Genomic DNA, 19,669 nt, shown 5'->3' on the forward strand with positions numbered 1-19,669 from the left:
TCTACTTATGGCCTTCTCCCCTGTGTATCTATGTCCAGATTTCCCTCTTTTTCTAGTCCAGCCACTGGATTAAGGCCTACCCTAAGATGAGTAGGGCTTCCTCTTCACCTGATTACATCTGCAGCTCTGCAGAATTTCAAATAAGGTCACATTCACAGGTTCCAAAGATATCTTAGCACATCTCTGGGGACACGATTCAACCCATAACACAGCTCTTCACATATTGAAAGGATCTTTTCAAATTTACAATGGGTTTAAGTTACTAAAGAGGAGTTCATAGACATATCCTTTTTGCAGGAAACCTCATGGGTTTCCCAGGTGGCGCTAGTGGTAAATACCCACCTGCCAATGGAAGAGACGCAGGTTTGATCCTGGGGTCAGGAAGATCCTTTGGGGTAGGAAATGGCAACCCACTCCAATATTCTTGGGAAATTCCATGGACAAAGAAGCCTGGAGGGCTACAGTCTATGGGGTCACAAAGAGTTGGACGCAACTGTGCATGCACGCATGCACGCGTGTATTCACATACACAGCATCTTCTGCTTCCTCTCAACAAACCTCACACTGGGTCATCAACCATCACTAAATAATACATCTGTTAGACACATAAATCCTTAGTTTGAGGCCTGAAGTCTAAGCCCCACACACTCTCCTAGTCTTCCAGTTATAGTGGACTTCCTTTACTCTCTCTGCTCCGTTACAGGACATCCAAACAAGTCATCTAAAATCCTGCCTTCCTTAGGTCCTTCCACTACGTGAGGTCCTTCAACAAGTCCTCATCCCTCACATGACCACACCCACCCGCCTTCCCCCGGCATTCAGAGAAGCCCAACAGCTGGCCTCCCGAACTCATTCTTCCTCCTCAGCTGTGTGACTCCCTACTGGCCAGTCTCCTCTCAGCCCTCCATCCTCTGCACGTTTCCACTTTTGCCTGCACTGTTCCGTGAACCCCGAGTGCCCCTCCCGTGCTCTCCATCAATCCATTTCTTTCTCATCCTTCAGCATGAGCTTCTTTGTGAAGCCTCTCCAGATGACCTCGATTCCACACTAACCTTCCTCCACCGCAGCCTCCCCCGCACCTTCATCCCTTGGAAACCTGAGGCTCTCGTACTTTCCCATGCAATAGAATCACCACAGACCTCTTAAACGCAGATTCCTGGGCTTGTCCCCAGACATTCTGATTTAGAATTGGAGAAAGGCCAGAGATTTGCATTTTAAACAAATACCCTAGGAAATTCTGAAGCAGTGACCTAATGTCCACTGAGGGGCTCTACTAACAAGCTGTCAAGGCATGATACCTCGCTCATATACAGCCTTAGAAACAATGCATATTTTCCTGTTTTAGGATCACTTACATCTTACATAGTATCTGAAATATAGTTGTTGTCAACAGATACACGTTGAATGAATGAATAATTTAATAGATGGATGCAACTGAGCTCACCAGATAGACTATCGTCTTCTTTCAAACAGAATAAAACTAGAATTGAGGTGACGGGAAGGGTATTATCTAAGAGGAAGGAAAAAGCAGTGAACAGCCTAGCAGATATTCAAATATCCTCAAAAACAAACACCTGTCTTCAACTTTCTAAAGAAAAATAAAGTAAAAATCACTAAAAATAAAACATACTGATAACTTTGCTTTTTCTCTGATTAGGTAACCTGTGCCGCTGCACTGGATATCGGCCAATTCTCGCAAGCGGGAAGACCTTTTGTTTGGTGAGTAGGGGGCTGCGGGGGCACCCACAGAGCAAGAATGACGGTGACAGACGGTCTAGTCTGGGAACACAGGAGTCGCGTTTTTAGACCATGCAAATAGATCGTAAGGAAGACTGACTGAGTTATCAATAGCTCCATCTAACTCACAGGAGTCTGAGCTCTTTGTTGAGGGAAGGGTGGGTGTTATACTACTTTTCACCCTCGACATCACACCACCAGAAAGCCAGGTGATCTAGCCAGCCAGCTAGACATCTTCCATGACGATTTCAGCAAGGCATCGGGACAGGACAGGGAGGAGGTCTCCAGCAAACCCAAGGAGACAAGCAAAGACACGGAGTTTGCCTGGGGGAGGCAAGGTTAGTGCCAGGAATCCAGACCAGCTGGGAAAGTGTGAGCAAATAAAGAAGCCAAAATGGCATAGTAGAATCCAAACTTCACCCCAACTACCAGAGTGCAGAGAGATTCCCCCACCAAATAGTGACACCTCACTGGGCTGCTGTGAAAATCAAATGAGAAATTGAAGGCACGTAGCAAAGTCTTGAACTCAAGACTCACTTAAAACTCAGCACGTATTTACTACTGTATCGAGGATGCCCTCGACACTACAAATAGTGTTTGCCAGGGAGATCAAACACATCTGATCACCCTCTGCAGAGGGCAGGAAGGACATAGGCAGTACCACCCTTAGACCCAAGCAAGGAGGATCCCAAACTTCAGAGAACCCCTCTCCGGTCCCCTTACAGCCAATCTCAGGAGGCCACAGGGCCAAAGTGACTTGTTCACTTCAAGCCTTCACCCTTTTCTGGACTATGCTCCAGACATGGTCTTGACCCCATTCCCAGGAACAGGCCTCTTCCCCCAGTCCATCTTCCTCGAGAAGATCATAACAGCCAGCATGTGCACCAGAAGCCAAACACTGGCTATTCGGGGAGGAAGTAGACAGAATCTGGATTTGCAGGCTGGTTTACAGGTGTGTGAGGCCCTTCACAGTACAGACCTAGAGCCAGGGTGAGGAGGGAAGAGCAGCAAGCCCCAGGCCAGGGCCTCCATCTGTGCTCTTGCCTCAGCTCCATGAAGAGTGGACAAGGGCCTAGAAATGAACCAGCAGGTGTGTCCCGCTCCCCAGAGCCAGGCCCATCCCCCATGCCTGTCCCATCTTCTATTGCCACACGGGGGAGCCAGTGGTTGACAAGCTGAGAAATAAAATGTATGGCTTGTAAAGCCATCAAATTACTGGTGTAAACGGAAAAACACTTGTGAAATACAAATGAAGGAAGTTAAAGGCAACCTCTCTCCCTCTGGAACATGGATGTTATCCACCTTTCCAAGCACAGCCTTTGGGGGTAAAGGAAAAATTGTAGTCAGAGACCCACTGTGCAGCCAACAGGCCCCAGGAACCTTAACGGGTGAAAGGAAGCGAGTCCCAAAGCAGGAATACCCAAGGCTCTTATCTGCTAAGCAAGCGGAGACTGGCTTCCTCTGTTACCACTCACTCATGGTCTGTCATGAGAGCTCAGAGTTTTGAGTGAGAGAGGAAGTGCTACTGGTTTGGCTCAGCTGGTTTTGCTTCTTGGGCACAACTAGGAAGCTGCCAGCCTGAGACATTTGTGCAGAGACAACGAATTCAAGTATCTGGAAGAAAGTATTTTACTAGAGACTTAGGAGAGACTATTTGAGGAATAAAATACAAGAAGTAAGGTTGGAGAAATGGGAAATGAAAGAACCAGCGAATGGAAACCGGCTTTAAAATTCACTGATTGTCCTTTCATTCCCAGTCAGTGCCATACAGATTGCAGATGGTGGGGAGACCTGGCTCCAAAACTGCTTTCTTTCTTTGTCTTTCTTTTTATTTTCTCTTTTTTAGGTCCCTATATAAATGATAATAGTCAATGTTGTCAAATCTTGCAGAGAATGGATACTAGCAATGGTTATTGCTCTGAAAAACATCTTATCAAGTGATTCTACAACTAGGAATTCACCTTAAAAAAAATTCACAGATGTACACAAAACTATACCTGCAATGAACGAAGTGTTTATGTTATTTGTAGTTATAAAATATAGGGAAAAAATTAAGTATACATCAATGGCAAATTTTACAAATATATTTATGGAATAGCCAGAAGATAGATTAATATGCCATCAACAAAAATATATTTTAAAGACTTTAATGACAGTAAATAAATGAACAAAAAGTCAAAATAAAAGGCATATTGTACTAACTATAAATATAGTACAAATATATATTATATAAAAATGTTTATCAGTAATGATAGTTTCTTTTATATTTCTTCATATTCTTTATTATTGTTTATGCTATTTATTACATATTGTGAATATATTATATATTCTATCTATATTATTTATCTATATTATATATTATGTATCTGAATCATATTTTTAAAATAAAGCAAAAAGGAAAGATCTTCTGATTATCCCTATTCCAATAGAAACCACCGAAAGCGACTTAAAAAGCTTGGAGCCTCATTTAAATTGCCAAGCCCTTTAAGGCACACACTGATTTACATGTCAGAAAGTTTTTCATAGGAGAGGCAGGTGGTGAGAGGGAGGCTCAAGAGGGAAGAGATATATGTATATGTATAATTGAGTTGATTCACGTTGTTGTTGTATAGCACAAGCTAACATAATTATACTCCAGGAAAGCGAGTGTACTCAAAATTTCATCTTTTTTAAATAGATATCTGTTTTTAAGTTTTTCATCTCAAGGCATTTCACTGTCCTAGGAGTCAAATGGCTGTCAACAGAAAGGAACAGGAAAATGCTGCCTGGATCTGGGAGAAAATGATTCTTCCTCGCTTGGCAGGAAAAGTGACGTGAGTCCCTTTGCTTTGTCTTCTCCCCAAGAGTATCACTTAACACCAACAGTACTGAAACTGTGCTTGTGTGCTCTGATGGTCATTCTCTGCTTCTACAAACGTCCAAAGTGGAGGCATGAATAAAGCACTTTCCATTTGGGAGCAGGGTAAAGAGGTGATTGAAAGCTCGTGCTCTGATTTCCCTCTTCACTCTCTGGAAGGTTGAAACAGTAAAACCTAAGCCGGTTTAGGTCAGAGAACAAAGACTTGCCCCAGCTCTGCGAGTCCTGTCCTTGCCTAACCCGGCTCCTGCCGCCCTGTCTTCTCGCACTGTCTCCCCCTCTGCAGAGAGAGGGCACTGCTGCTTCAGGGAGGCTGGGGAGCCCGTCCACACTCAGACAGCGAGTTCACGGCCCCCACAGCTGGGACATCCAGCCTGAAACACCCCAGTCTCTGGCTTTGCTCTCTGACAGATGCTAGTTTCCCAAAAAAGACCCACTGCCAAGTTCTTACAGGAATTATTTAGAGAAAATTCCTAGTGAGAAGACAGGAAAAATAGAGTCTGCTCCCTGTAGACATGGAAAGCTAAACGAACAGAGCTGCCCTTACACAAAACTGAGCCCGTCATTCCCTGCTGGTTTTGTTTTTACCCTTAACACCTACCTTATTTCCATTCTTGGCCTCCCCTGTCACTTTATTTCTGTCCGGGGAAGCTGTGCAATGGAAGAGAGGGGTGTTCCTCAGGAAGGCAGGCTACACCACGGACAACCACTTCACGGAGGATCAGTGCCCCCTGGAGGGCTAAAAATATTCTAAAGTCTGGATTTTGTAGCCTCCGGAATTCAATCTGTCCCTGGTAGCTCAGTGGTAAAGAATCTGCCTGCAATATGGGAGATCTGGGTTTGATCCCTGGGTTGGGAGGAGGGCATGGCAACTCCACTTACCTGGAGAATCCCCATGGACAGAGGAGCCTGGCGGGCTAATCCATGGGATCACAAAGAGTCAGACACAACTGAGTGACTAAGCACACAGCACACATGACTGGGCTCTGGCAACCACCTGAATCACTCTAACCAAACTCAAAAGAACATATTTAAACTGGACTGTGCCGCAATATTCATTTATAAAGAGAAACACAATTTTAAGGTGGATCTTATGGGCACTGAGCCACATCCTTTGCTGTAGGAAAGCACGCACAGGATGTCACAATATAAGGGGAAGATTGCTTGGTGAGCATGGGTGCAGAGCCATTGATAATCATAAGGGGAACAGCAGGGAAGACCCCTCTCCACCCATCAGGTAGACCTACTAGATGGCACATGTCTGCCCCATGACACTCCCATCTCTTGAAGCTGTGCTACTGTCTTCCATGGGGTAACTGTGAAGTCTTGGCCTAGCTCCTGTTCAGGGGAATTTTAATTCCTCAGCTCAGATCCATTGTTTTCCATTTTAATTCTCAGACACTATCTTACTTCTAGGTTATAGATACACACCACATTATTGCCCCCAGGTACTGCCTACACTTCTAATTCCAGCTAAGGCAAAAACTGGTCCTTCAGATGCTGGCAGGTATGTCTCAGTCTGGGATCCTACTAAGGACCTACACAAGGAATAATGCAAGTTTTCCTTCCAGAATCTGGGAAGACCTTACAGAGACAGAGGGAAAAGCAGGGGAGTGTTGGACAAATGTCAGGTCATTTCATCTACATGTCACAATTACCCTTCAAAATAGTCCTTATTTCACTGGGAATTTGGGGTTGGTATTTACAGACTGTTACATTTAGAATGCATAGACAACAAGGTCCCACTGTATAGCACAGGGAACTATATCTAATTCCCTAGGATAAACCATAATGGAAAAGAATATTTTAAAAAGAATGTAAATACGTGTAAAACTGAGTCACTTTGCTGTACAGCAGAGATTGGTATAACATTGTAAATCAACTATACTTCAGTTTTTTAAAATAGGTATTATTTCTATTTAATCTTTAGAAAGATTGAGTACATTTCTATTGAGAGGGTCCGAGAGCCAAGTTGTGGCAGAGCTGATAATGAACTCAAATCTGTCTCCCCCACCCCACCAGCCCCACCCACCGCCGTGCTCGGCCAGCCCATCTTCCATGGGTTTCCCCATTATATATCCTTCCAGCCCCACACCCCACAGTTCTCTCCTGATTTGCCTTACTCTTTAGAAAATGTCTTGAGAATAAGTGTTTCCAAAACTAAAACAGACTTAATTTAGAGAGGATTGCAGTTTGGGTAACTTTTCACTGTGCTTTGGTTTCCTAATAGATGAAATAGAGATGGCAATTTACTTTCTTTGTACAATTGTTGGGGAGGATTAAGTAAATTATTAATATGTGTAGAAAGCACATGGAATGTAAGCACTCCATAAATGCCAACTAGTGTTATTAAAGCAAGTGGGGTGTGTGTATGTGCTTACACAAGAGCATATATGTTCAGAGTCGTGTTTTACTTAAATTACAGGACTTCTCAGAGCTTTTCGCATTTTGAATCTTAACTTGACAGATGAGGGAGTAGTGGCTCGGACACAGTGAAGAGGATTTCCCAAACTAATTGACCTCTGATTGTTTTTCATAGACAGTCTTTGTATTTTGCAGGATACTATTTGAACTGGTTCATAGGATATCCTTTTCTTTAGTGTCAACACAATTCTTATTTAAAACTATTTGGTTTGAACTATTTTCCATACAAGGAGAGTCGGAGCTATTATTGTGTTCATTTTGCCTTATTAATGTAAAGAATTATGATGCTGTTTCCAATTGACCCCGACTGATGGAACCACCTTTTTCTGCCCTTATAAAGATTTGCACAGAGTTATTTGTGAAAGAGGAGTTCCAGCCCTTGGACCCTACCCAGGAGCTCATATTTCCCCCGGAACTCTTGGTAAGAGGAGTTGGGTGTTTTATGTGCTTATTGAAATGTCACTGGTTATAAGCTCAGTTTTTAAAAACCACTTTTTCCATCCTGTGAAATTATCAAATTGTAGAAATTCTTGACCAAATCAGAATGCTTGTCCCCGCCTGGCTCACCCAGCCCTGGCTGATGCCCTGTACACATTCCCCAAAGCCTCAACTGAGGCTATATTTTAACCATTTTTGTTATTACTTCCATCATCGTCATCTGCACTGTATCCCTATTGACTGTCCCAATCAATCCAGTTTTTCTCAACTTCTAACTCGATCTTTCCAGCCCTTCCCAGATACTGACCTCAAGTGGCACTTCCAGGGCCTCCCAGTTCTTCCCTCTGTCAGCATTTCTATCTTCCCTCTCTAACATCCAGTTGTTCCATTCGATAACATATTTCTGAAGGGGTTCTGATATGTTCATTCATACATTCAACAAATACTAATCATTCAGTAACATGCCAGGCACTGTTCTAGGTACTGAATACACAACAGGGAACAAAACTCACCCAAGGACCTGCCCCCAAGGAGACTGTAATTTGATTGGAGAGACACATAATGAACAAGACAATAGATGATATCCCTTATACAAATAATCTTTTAAAAAATGATACAAATGAATTTATTTATAATACAGAAACAGACTCACAGACTTAGAGAAGGAACTTACAGTTACCAGTGGGGAAGTGTGTGGGAAAGGGATAGTTAGGGAGTTTGGGATGGACATGTACACACTGCTATATTTTAAATGAATAACCAACAAGGACCTACTGTATAGCACAGGGAACTCCGCTCAATGTTATGTGGCAGCCTGGATGGGAGGGGAGTTTGGGGGAGAGTGGATACATGTGTGTGTATGGCTGAGTCACTCTGCCATGTACCTGAAACTATCAACATTGTTAATTGGCTATACTCTAATATAAAATAAAAAGTTTAAATAGATAAATAGACAGATAATAGATAAGTTATATAGCGTGTCAGCAAGTGATAAGGAGAACAAAATAAAACAGTGAAGGGGGATAGGATGCAGGGGGTTGCAATTTTCAATATCTGGCCAGAGAAGACATCTCTGAAAAGGTAGTATTTGATGAAAGTGCTGAAGTAGGTGAAGGAACTGGTCATGGTGGGGAAGAGCAATCCAGGCAGCAGGGCAGCAAGTGCAGAGATACCAAGGAGAGGAGAACTCCTGTCCTGATCAAGGACAGAGCAGGGGCCAGCCTGGCAGGAACTCAGGGAACCAGAGAAGTCAGAAAGCTGCAGGGCTGGGGGCAGACCATCCTGGACTTAGACTGCTTGGCTTTTACTCTGCATCAGATGAGAAGCTATCAGAGAGGTTGGACATAAGAGGAGTACGCTCCTGTTAACCTTGTAATGGGTGGGATCTGGGGTGGTTTGGGCTGCTGGGACAGGAATAGCCTGGGGATGGGTGAGAGAAGGATCAGTGAGCCCGTCAGGGCAGCTGTGCCCTCCTGAGGATGGTGGTGCTGGGCCAGGCAGCCAGCATGCGCCTGGTGAGGAGCCAGTGGAGTCTGGATACACTTTTGGAAGAGCCAACAAGATTTCCTGATGAATGTGATGTGGTGTGTGGGGAGAGAAAGGAGTCAAGGCTGACTCCAGGGCTTTGGGCAGCTGGAAAGGGGAGTGGCCATTTACTGAGAAGGGGAAGACCTCTGGAGGAGCAGGGGATTTTTCCCTTAGGGAATCCTTTCTGAGGGGGCTTGGAGGAGGATGGGGCATGAAGAACTCAGTTTTGGACATGTTAAATTTGAGATGCCTATTATACATCTAAGAAGAGACACTGAGCACTCATTCAGGTATGTGAGCTTGGATTTCAGAGGTAAAACTGAAGATTCTAATTTAGGAGTATCAGTATAATTATGATTTTTTAAGGCCATGATACTAAATTATGCTAAGTTAATCTATACTGAAGAGTCAATGACACATGCCAGCTCATATTGTCACTTTCCTCCAAAGCACTACACACGAACAAGTCTTAAGCTAAAAGGAATAAATATCTAATTATGGAAATTCAAGCATTAGCCAATGGTATAGTGAGTATCTTTTTGGTCAGGGGAAATCCAGAACTTTTGAAATCTCTCTAGAGAAACATACCTCCACCCGGAGTCTATCATAACCCAGGAATACAGATGTGCCCACGTGCACACACCTTTGTTATTTGCACTTAGAGAATGACAGAGAACCCAGAAAAACGAACCCTGACCTTTCACGGAGAGAGGGTTACTTGGATCTCCCCTGGGACCTTCAAAGACCTCCTGGAGCTGAAAGCAAAACACCCAGAAGCCCCGCTCATCCTGGGCAACACATCACTGGGTGAGTGATTACAACAGTTCTCACACCACCACCAGGCCTCAGTGCCGAACGGGACTTCCTGTCTCCTAGTCTAAAAAACTACTTTTTAAAGATAAAGACATCATTGTTTTTAATAAAAGTGTTATAGTAAAATAATGTATTATAAAATGTACTCTTATATTGTATATTATATAATAATTATTTATACATTACCTTTTATGTATACTATATATAAATATTAGTATATATATATATATTTCCTGGTGGCTCAGATGGTAAGGAATCTGCCTGCAATGCAGGAGACCCAGGTTCGATCCCTGGGTCAGGAAGATTCCCTGGAGGAGGGCATAGCAACCCACTCCAGTATTCTTGCCTGGAGAATCCCATGGACAGAAGAGCCTGATGTGCTACAGTCCATGGGGTTGCAAAGTGTCGGACACAACTGAGCAAAAAACATAATATACTGCATATACTTTTATATATACATTACATAAATAATATTAAAAGATAATACAAATATGATAGTATTATCATATAATAAAATAGCCTCCAAAATTCAATATACACAGACCCTGGAAGTATGCAGTGTAACCCCTTGAGGTGTGCAGCAGTATTAAAGGACTGTTAATTATTTAATTTACCTTGTCCTTTTAAATTTTGTTTCCATTAGGTATTGAGTAAATTAAATAGAATTTTATGAAATACGGTGGATATATTAACAATCTACACCCAGTTATCACCACCCTCACTTTGAGAACCAGAGCTTTACCAAGAAGTTTGCCCCATGGGCCCCCCGAGACGATAGTCCCCCACCTCCCCTTCCGCTCAGGGGTGCTCATTGGACTGAATATGGTGTTGGTCCATCTCTTCTCTGTTTTTTACATGTTATACCCGTATATTTGAGTTCCTAAGCAATGTGTTGCTTAGTTTTGCATATTTTTGAACTTCACTCAAGTAGATGGACACAGTATTACTCCTCTACAGTTTGCTTTGTGCATTTAACATTCTTGAGCTGGGACCTGCCCACATGGTTGCACATAAGTGTGCTAATTCCATCCTGTGCCGAGGACACAGTTCACACTTCCATTCCATTGCTCAAGGCCATGGCATGTTTTCAAAGTCTTGGCTCTTTCAGATACCTCTATACACATCTCCTAAGAGTCTTCTAAGAATCTCTCATCCATTTTATTTCCTATTTTTATATTCACATAATGCTACTGCTAACTGCTAAGTCGCTTCAGTTGTGTCCGACTCTGTGTGACCCCATAGACAGCAGCCCATCAGGCTCCCCTGTCCCTGGGATTCTCCAGGCAAGAACACTGGAATGGGTTGCCATTTCCTTCTCCAATGCATGAAAGTGGAAAATGAAAGGGAAGTCGCTCAGTCGTGTCCGACTCTTAGCGACCTCACGGACTGCAGCCTAGCAGGCTCCTTCGTCCATGGGAGTTTCCAGGCAGGAGTACTGGAGTGGGTTGCCAGTGCCTTCTCCATTCACATAATGACTATAGATAAATACATATACTGGAAGCACATGTGCTATAAAATTACTTGGCAGGGTGTATGGCCGATGCTGTCACATATATATGCATTTATTGCCAGTGTTTAAAATTAGCATCTGAATATTTTAATGAGAAACTTTCAATGCCAAAAAAATTGCATTTTCTTTTTCCTAACTCTCCCTCTCTTAAGATATATACTGCATTTACTTTCAGGACCTGCCATGAGATCTAAAGGATGTTTGCACCCAATTCTCCTCTCTCCTGCTAGGATTTCTGAGCTGAATGTGGTGTCTAAAACAAATGATGGTGAGTACCAGGTTTTCTTTGTAAAATATCCATGAACCAATCCCTGCACTAAACACTTGCACTAACTAAACACTAAATAGTTTAGAACCTCATCATACATTTATCTTGTCTGACTTGTTTCCAACTCTTTGACATTTTTCTGATGTGATATTATATTCCCACTGTGAAATTTTACTATCAAAAGCTTTGTACAGAATATGGGGTATTTGGATGATATCATTCAAGACCTTGTAGTCACCTGTAGGATTCTTGCCTATAAAGAGCCATGATGGAACTTCCTTGGTGGTCCAGTGGTTAAGACCACGCTTCTAATGCAGGAAGCGCAGCTTTTATCCCTGGCCTGGGGACTAAGACCCCACATGTCTGCCTCTCAGTGTAGTCAAAAAAAAAAAAGGCATGGCGACACAAAGGCAATAAACTTGCAGTGTCAGTTTAAGGAGAAGACAGCAAGAGAGAAGTACTATCTATCAGTTGGATGGTCAGTTCCAGGGAGGGAGGCAGGTTTGCAGGAGGCATTTAACTTAGTGTCTGGCATTCAGATGCTATGTGTCTCTTAGGGGCAATGGCAAAAGGCCAAGTAAGACAGAAACCTGCCCAGGGTAGCACCCCTGGTCATTTGCAACATCCTTAAGGGCCCACTAAGTGCAGACTCTTCATCAGGCAAGGTGGCACCCACAGAGCAGGAAGAAAATATCCAAGACTTTGCCTTCAAGATGCACAGCAACCCCTTTAACGAAAGGACTTTTATTTTACTCCTTCTCTCATCCAGCAGGTCTCTTAGCATACATGTGCTTGTCTAAGGTACATGTGTATATGTACTAAATGACTTAATGGAAAGAAAAAAAGACTAAATGAATGAGTGAGCCAGGAACTTGAATTTGGAATGCAGTAGTAATAATGATTTCCTTAACTCGGGCAACAGGGAGGTTGGCTGAACTGAAAGCTTTAGTCCAGACTGACTTGTAGGCCATCACGTGTTTTTGGAGATCCGTGGTGGGCAGGAGAAGGGACCCACCTTGGCAGTATCACTGCCATCCCGGAGTCCTACCTTCCCGGCCTCAACCATTATCAGCCAAACTTAGACTGTGCTGCAGACCAGCAAGCCTGCCTTCCCTGACCCTGACCCACCCATTTGCAAGGAAAGGGACCCTTCCTGGTTTTGCACCACAGCCTCACAGCTTCAGCCTTGTGTTTAAGTAGCACATCCACACACCACTCAGAAAATGAGGGGAGTGTATATCTTAGATATATCTGAAATCTTGGAGTTGGAGAGAAGAGGAAGAGAGAAGAGTAAAATGGGTGGTTTGGGGGTATAATCAAGTACCCTTTTTTTTTAACATTTATTTATTTGGCTGCACCAGGTCTTAGTTACGACTCGCAGGATCCTCAATCATCACTGTGGCCTATGGGACCTAGTTCCCTGACCAGGGATCAAACCCAGGCCCCCTGCTTTGGCAGAGCAGTCTTAGCCACTGGACCACCAACAAAGTCTGTCAAATGTTTTAAGCAGACAGTCAAGACAGGACAACCCTTTTCCTCATCTTCACCCCAGGCCCATGGTTTAGCCCATGATTTTCAAACTTGTTTAAGCATCACAACTCAGTCCTCAAACAAATCCTAATAGATGAAAATAAGCTCCTCTGTTTGAAGGAGGGGGAAGACTTTCTCCATCCCACCAAGCCCCCTATATTTCCTCCAACAGGGCCAGGACAAAAGGAAAGAGATCTGGCCCAAGGTCTGCAAACTGGCTGGTGGCCGGTCACCAAGGCACACGTCTCCCATGTCCAGTCCAGAACGCCCATCTTTACTGCCATTCCCTGTCCCCCCAGGCCCAACCCACTGGCTGTCCAACTGGCTTTTTGTCAGTTTAGACTCAGCAGGCAAGATAGAGGCAGATTCTAAAATCTTAACCATGTGTTTTCCTTGGGGCCCCTTAAACTTTAAGTGTGAGTCACCTCTAGAAGCCTCCAGGGACCTTTCTCAGGATGCCCAAGCTTTTCCTGAGGCCCAGAGGAGTGAAGAACACTTGTAGGGGAGGGTTACACTGGAGCCAGCTGTACCCACCACCACCACCAGCAACCCCAGGAAATAAATATCTGTGACAGCTTGCGTTTGTTTACATTTTGTGTGCTAATCCATGTCACCTACTTGTTTGGCTGGATATACCCCCCACTCACCTTCAAAATGTTTAGTACAGTAAGTGCTACAGGAAGTCAGTGCATCTTAAACCCATAGACCCTCAAACTCTGAAAAGCATGGAGTTAAAATAAACCCCATGTTCTGAGAATCATATAAAGATAAAGATCTTTTCAACACCACTGAAATGCAAGCTAGGTTTTGTGACCAAAGGTGGAATAAAACATGAATAGAAGTTCAGTAAATAGAATTTTCTCAGTACAGTTGTGTCATGCCTGACACAAAGTGAGGGGCTACTGTGAGCGATGGAAAGAATCAAACAGAAGTCTCTAAAATGGATTGTCTCGCCTCAGCCTGAATCCGAAACCCATACTTATGAGGACCTAGGCAATAGGGAAGACAGCTGACATACTCTCCCCTGGGACTGAACTGCATTGCCTGCCTTTTTTTTATTTAAGTTAATTACTTTATTTTTTATTTATTATTTTTGGGCACGCAACATGTAGGATCTTAGTTCCCTGACCAGGGATCAAACCCTGCAGTGAAAGTAGGGAGTTTTAACAACCGGACCACCAGAGAAGTCCCTGAACTTCTCTTTTCTATCTACGTCAAACAACAGATGGTCGTGCTAGACTGTGTAATGCTGCTGACCATAACCAGATAAAAATCTTTGCCTCTAATTTCTTCCCTACTAATACGGCTCTGGATCTATATGACAGGAGGAATTGTATGGTAGGAAATAAGCATGGTCTGCCCAGTGCTCCTGCAGGTAAAAGGAAGGCAAGATTTTGAGGAAGTTAAAGCTTTACTGGAACTTGTGATGGGAAGCAATAGACAATCACCGATGGGACCAGATCCCGTGTGCCTTTTATGAGATACTGATGCAGAAACAGGGTGAGGATTCTAGGCTGAGAGACATTCCAGGCAGAGGAGCAGTATAGTTACTTTAAGGCGTGATTTGCTTATGGGCTTCCCTGATGGCTCAGATGGTAAAGAATCCACCTGCAACGCAAGAGATCCGCATTTGATCACTTGGTCGGGAAGATCCACTGGAGGAGGAAATGGCGATCCACTGCAGGAGGAAATGGCAATCGACTCCAGTATTCTTGCCTGGAGAATCTTATGGACAGAGTAGCCTGGTGCGCTGCAGTCCATGGGGTCGCAAAGAGTCGGACACGACGGAGTGACTAACACTTTCACTTTCAAGATTTGCTTAGCATACAGATAATAAGAAGCAGCTAGTAGTTTTGTTAATCAATTAGGTTAACTATGATCACTGAAACAACAGGCGGTGTTAGTTATGTGGGTATGTTGGTAGGACTGGGAAAGTATTGCACCAAGTACATTTTTCAGTTCAGTCATTCAGTCGTGTCCAGCTCTTTGCGGTACCATGGACTGCAGTGCTCCAGGTTTCCCTGTCCATCACCAAATCCTGGAGCTTGCTCAAACTCATGTTCATCAAGTTGGTGATGCCATCCAACCACCTCATCCTCCGTTGGCCCCTTCTCCTCCCGTCTTCAATCTTTCCCAGCATCAGGGTCTTTTCCAGTGAGTCAGTTCTTTGCACGAGGTGGCCAAAGTATTGGAGTTTCAGCTTCAGCATCAGTCCTATCAAAGAATATTCAGGGCTGATCTCCTTCAGAATGGACTGGTTGGATCTCCTTGCAGTCCAAGGGACACTCAAGAGTCTTCTCCAACACCACAGTTCAAAAGCAGCAATTCTTCGGCACTCAGCTTTCTTTATAGTCCAACTCTCACATCCATACATAACTATTGGAAAAACCATAGCTTTGACTAGACAGACCTTTGTTGGCAAAGTAATGTCTCTGCTTTTTAATATGCTGTTTAGGTTAGTCATAGCTTTTCTTTCAAGGAGCAAGCATCTTTTAATTTCATGGCTACAGTCACCATGTGCAGTGATTTTGGAACCCCCCAAAATAAAGTCTGTCACTGTTTCCATTGTTTCCCCATCTATTTGCCATGAAGTGATGGGACTGGATGCCATGATCTTAGTTTTTGAATGATGAATTTTAAACCAGCTTTTTCACTCTCCTCTTTCTCTTTCATCAAGAGGCTCTTTAGTTCCTCTTTGCTTTCTGCCATAAGGGTGATAACAGCTGTATATCTGAGGTTATTGATATTTCTCCAGGCAATCTTGATTCCAGCTTGTGCTTCATCCAGCCCAACATTTCTCATGATGTACTCTGCATATAAGTTAAATAAGCAGGGTGACAATATACAGCCTTGACATATTCCTTCCCCAATTTGGAACCAGTCTGTTGTTCCATGTCTAGTTCTAACTGTTGCTTCTTGACCTGCATACAGATTTCTCAGGAGGCAGGTCAGGTGGTCTGATATTCCCATCTCTTTAAGAATTTTCCACAGTTTATTGTGATCTACACAGTCAGAAGCTTTGGTGTAGTCAATAAAGCAGAAGTAGATGTTTTTCTGGAACTCTCTTGCTTTTTCAATGATCCAGCGGGTGTTGGCAATTTGATCTCAGGTTCCTCTGCCTTTTCTAAATCCAGCTTGAACATCTGGAAGTTCACAGTTCAAGTATTTCTGAAGCCTGGCTTGGAGAATTTTGAGCATTACTTTGCTAGCGTGTGAGATGAGTGCAATTGTGCAGTAGTTTAAGGATTCTTTGGCATTGCCTTTCTTTGGGATTGGAATGAATATTGACCTTTTCCAGTCCTGTGGCCACTGCTGCGTTCTCCAGATTTGCTGGCATGTTGAGTGCAGCACTTTAAGATCATCATCTTTTAGGATTTGAAATAGTTCAACTGGAATTCCATTACCTCCACTAGCTCTGTTTGTAGTGATGAAGGCCCACTTGACTTGGCATTTCAGGATGTCTGGCTCTAGATGAGTGATCACACCATTGTGGTTATCTGGGTCATGAAGACTTTTTTTTTACAGTTCTTCTGTGTATTCTTGCCACCTCTTCTTAATATCTTCTGCTTCTGTTAGGTCCATACCATTTCTGTCCTTTATTGTGCCCATCTTTGCATGAAATATTCCCTTGGTATTTCTAATTTTCTTGAAGAGATCTCTAGTCTTTCCCATTCTATTGTTTTCCTCTATTTCTTTGCATTGATCACTTATATCTGATATATATATATAGATATATAAGTGATCAATATATATATAATATATAGAGATATATATATATAAGATATATAAGATCTTATATCTTATATAAGATATAGATATAGATCTTATATCTATATCTTATATCTCTCCTTGCTATTCTTTGGAACTCTGCATTCAAATGGGTATATCTTTCCTTTTCTCCTTTGCCTTTTGCTTCTCTTTTTTTCTCAGCTATTTGTAAGTCCTCCTCAGACAACCATTTTGCCTTTTTGCATTTCTTTTTCCTGGAGATGGTCTTGGTCACAAATCTCTGTGCATAGTTCTTCAGGCACTCTGTCTATCAGATTTAATCCCTTGAATCTATTTGTCACTTCCACTGTATAATCGTAAAGGATTTGATTTAGGTCATACCTGAATGGTCTAGTGGTTTTCCCTACTTTCTTCAATTTAAGTCTGAATTTGGCAATAAGGAGTTCATGATCCGAGCCACAGTCAGCTCCCGGTCTTGTTTTTGCCAACTGTATAGAGCTTCTCTATCTTTGGCTGCAAAGAATATAATCAATCTGATTTTGGCATTGGCCATCTGGTTATGTCCATGTGTAGAGTCTTCTCTTGTGTTGTTGGAAGAGGATGTTTTCTATGAGCAATGTGTTCTCTTGGCAAAACTCTGTTAGCCTTTGTCCTCCTTCATTTTGTACTCCAAGGCCAAGTTTGCCTGTTACTCCAGGTATCTCTTGACTTCCTACTTTTGCATTCCAGTCCCCTGTAATGAAAAGGACATCTTTTTGGGGTGTTAGTTTTAGAAGGTCTTGTAGGTCTTCATAGAACCATTCAGCTTCTTCTTCAGCATTACTAGTTGGGGCATAGACTTGGATTACTGTGATATTGAATGGTTTGCCTTTGAAACGAAGAGATCATTTTTAATATTAATGAAAATAAAGTTATGTGGGAGAGTGAAATATTCTCCAAGGTTAATCCATAAGAGAAAAATCAAAGCCCACTCTGCAACCTGCTTAAAGAAAAACAAAAAAAACAGACTAACAGCAGTTAGAAGCCAGCCCTGGAAGTGACCAAATCATACCCTGTGTGTTAGTGACTCATTCCACAAACCCCAGGGGAAGTTGAAGATTAATTTTTTAAGGTCAACTAAGTCATCTCCTGATGGTTTGGGTGACTTCTTCATTTTCAAAGATTGAGCTGAATCCTTTACATCCCTACTACAGAGAAACCCAGAGCCCATGCTACTATCAATATCAATACTCACAAGTACGACTGAAACAGTTTTTTTATATATAAATATTTGCCATTCTCTTTTTAGATATTATTTATTTTTCTTTTGACTGCGCTAGGTCTTCTTTGCTGTGCACAGGCTTTCGTCTAGTTGTGACAAGTAGGGGCTACTCTCCAGCTGCAGTGCACAGGCTTCTTATTGCAGCAGCTTTTCTTGCTGTGGAGCATGGCTCTAGGCATGAGGGCTCTACAGCATGGGCTCAGTAGTTGAGGCACAGGGGTTTAGTTACTCCACAGCATGTGGGATCTTCCCAGATCAGGGATGGAACCCATGTCCCCTGCAATGGCAGGCAGATTCTTATACACTGTTGCAGGGAAAGCCTGCAACAGTTTTTAAATTCTGAGTTATTTCCTTGCCAGCTAGTGAATTAGCGAATAGTAGTTTCTTTTGTTTGTTTTGTTTTGTTTTCATTTTGTTCTGTTTTGCAAAGAGAAAAGGCTTTATTGCAGGGGCTAACCAAGTAGTATTGCCCTGATCCCGGGATGCTCTCCCATTTCTCCTGACTCCCTAGCCCCTCCCTGGGAACCCCACCCTCCCACACTCAACAACACCCAAAGTAATACCCGAGGCAGCTCCTTGTATGGACTGTATTCATTCTGATTGGCTGGTCCCCCTCCTAGAACTGGTGTTGAAGATTTTGAATGTCGAAGCCACCTATAGAGGGTCAAATCAGCAGTGTAAGCATTGTTGATTTACACAATGACCTTGGCAATTGAAAGACCTTTGACTTTTTTAATGCTATCAGTTTTATCCTCCTTAATCACAAAACAGCTTGGCATAGCTTCACTGTGGTCAGTCAGGAAGGGGTCATGGAACGTTCTAGTAGAGTCTGCCTCCTGCTAGCTGTTCCTGTCCTTCCTGCTCTCCAGGACTGACAATAGGTGCTGGCTGCAGTCTGGCCCAGGTCAAGGACATCTTGGCTGAGAGGGTCTCCGAGCTCCCGGAGGAGAAGACCCAGACGTACCGAGCGCTGCTGAAGCACCTGAAGAGTCTGGCCAGCCAGCAGATCCGGAACATGGCTGTATGTCCTCTGGGCCCATCACGAGGCCTGCTACACCTATCTCTTAATCTCAGCAAAATGTTGAAAGAGGCATTGGCAGAATCAGTGTGCACATGGGTCTCAGCTGATTGAAACAACAGCACAATATACATTTAATATAGCAACCATTATTTAATAACATATTTAAAGGAAGACTCTGAGTCAAGTTCAGTCATATAGCTAAGTAGCAATATAAGTGGGAAAAGAACGTCATGGTTTTGCTAATTTCATGATAAGACCTTCAAAGAAACTAATTTGATCTTAGGCTGCATTGTTGTTGCTAAGTCGTGTCCTACTCTTTGCAACCCCATGGACTGCAGAAGTAAAACACCTAAAACAAGGAGGGTAGCCTCCCCTACTCCAGACTATTCAGACCACCGCTAGACGATAACGCTCAGAACAGGGAGGCAGACTTCAGGGTCGGCTGATTTGACCTCTGGCAAATGCAGATGTAGATATTCAAAATACACATGACCCCTTCCCTTACACACCCCCGAATGATGTATTAGAAATTCTTAGGATACGAAGAATGGAGG

General features: G+C 43.1%; 1 protein-coding gene across 2 annotated transcripts in view; it reads left to right on the plus strand.

The window, feature by feature from the left end:
- The window catches only part of AOX2 (aldehyde oxidase 2), a 77,859-nt gene that overhangs the window by 5,940 nt on the left and 52,250 nt on the right, over positions 1–19,669 (plus strand). For both annotated transcript variants that reach the window (XM_059875094.1, NM_001281918.1), the window contains exons 6-11: positions 1,658–1,719; positions 4,461–4,550; positions 7,359–7,439; positions 9,646–9,790; positions 11,482–11,574; positions 18,964–19,115. In XM_059875094.1, the coding sequence (XP_059731077.1) occupies positions 1,658–1,719; positions 4,461–4,550; positions 7,359–7,439; positions 9,646–9,790; positions 11,482–11,574; positions 18,964–19,115 (623 nt within the window). The remainder of the gene's footprint in view (positions 1–1,657; positions 1,720–4,460; positions 4,551–7,358; positions 7,440–9,645; positions 9,791–11,481; positions 11,575–18,963; positions 19,116–19,669) is intronic.

This window comes from Bos taurus, chromosome 2, assembly GCF_002263795.3.
Source record: "Bos taurus isolate L1 Dominette 01449 registration number 42190680 breed Hereford chromosome 2, ARS-UCD2.0, whole genome shotgun sequence".
Taxonomy (NCBI): domain Eukaryota; kingdom Metazoa; phylum Chordata; class Mammalia; order Artiodactyla; family Bovidae; genus Bos; species Bos taurus.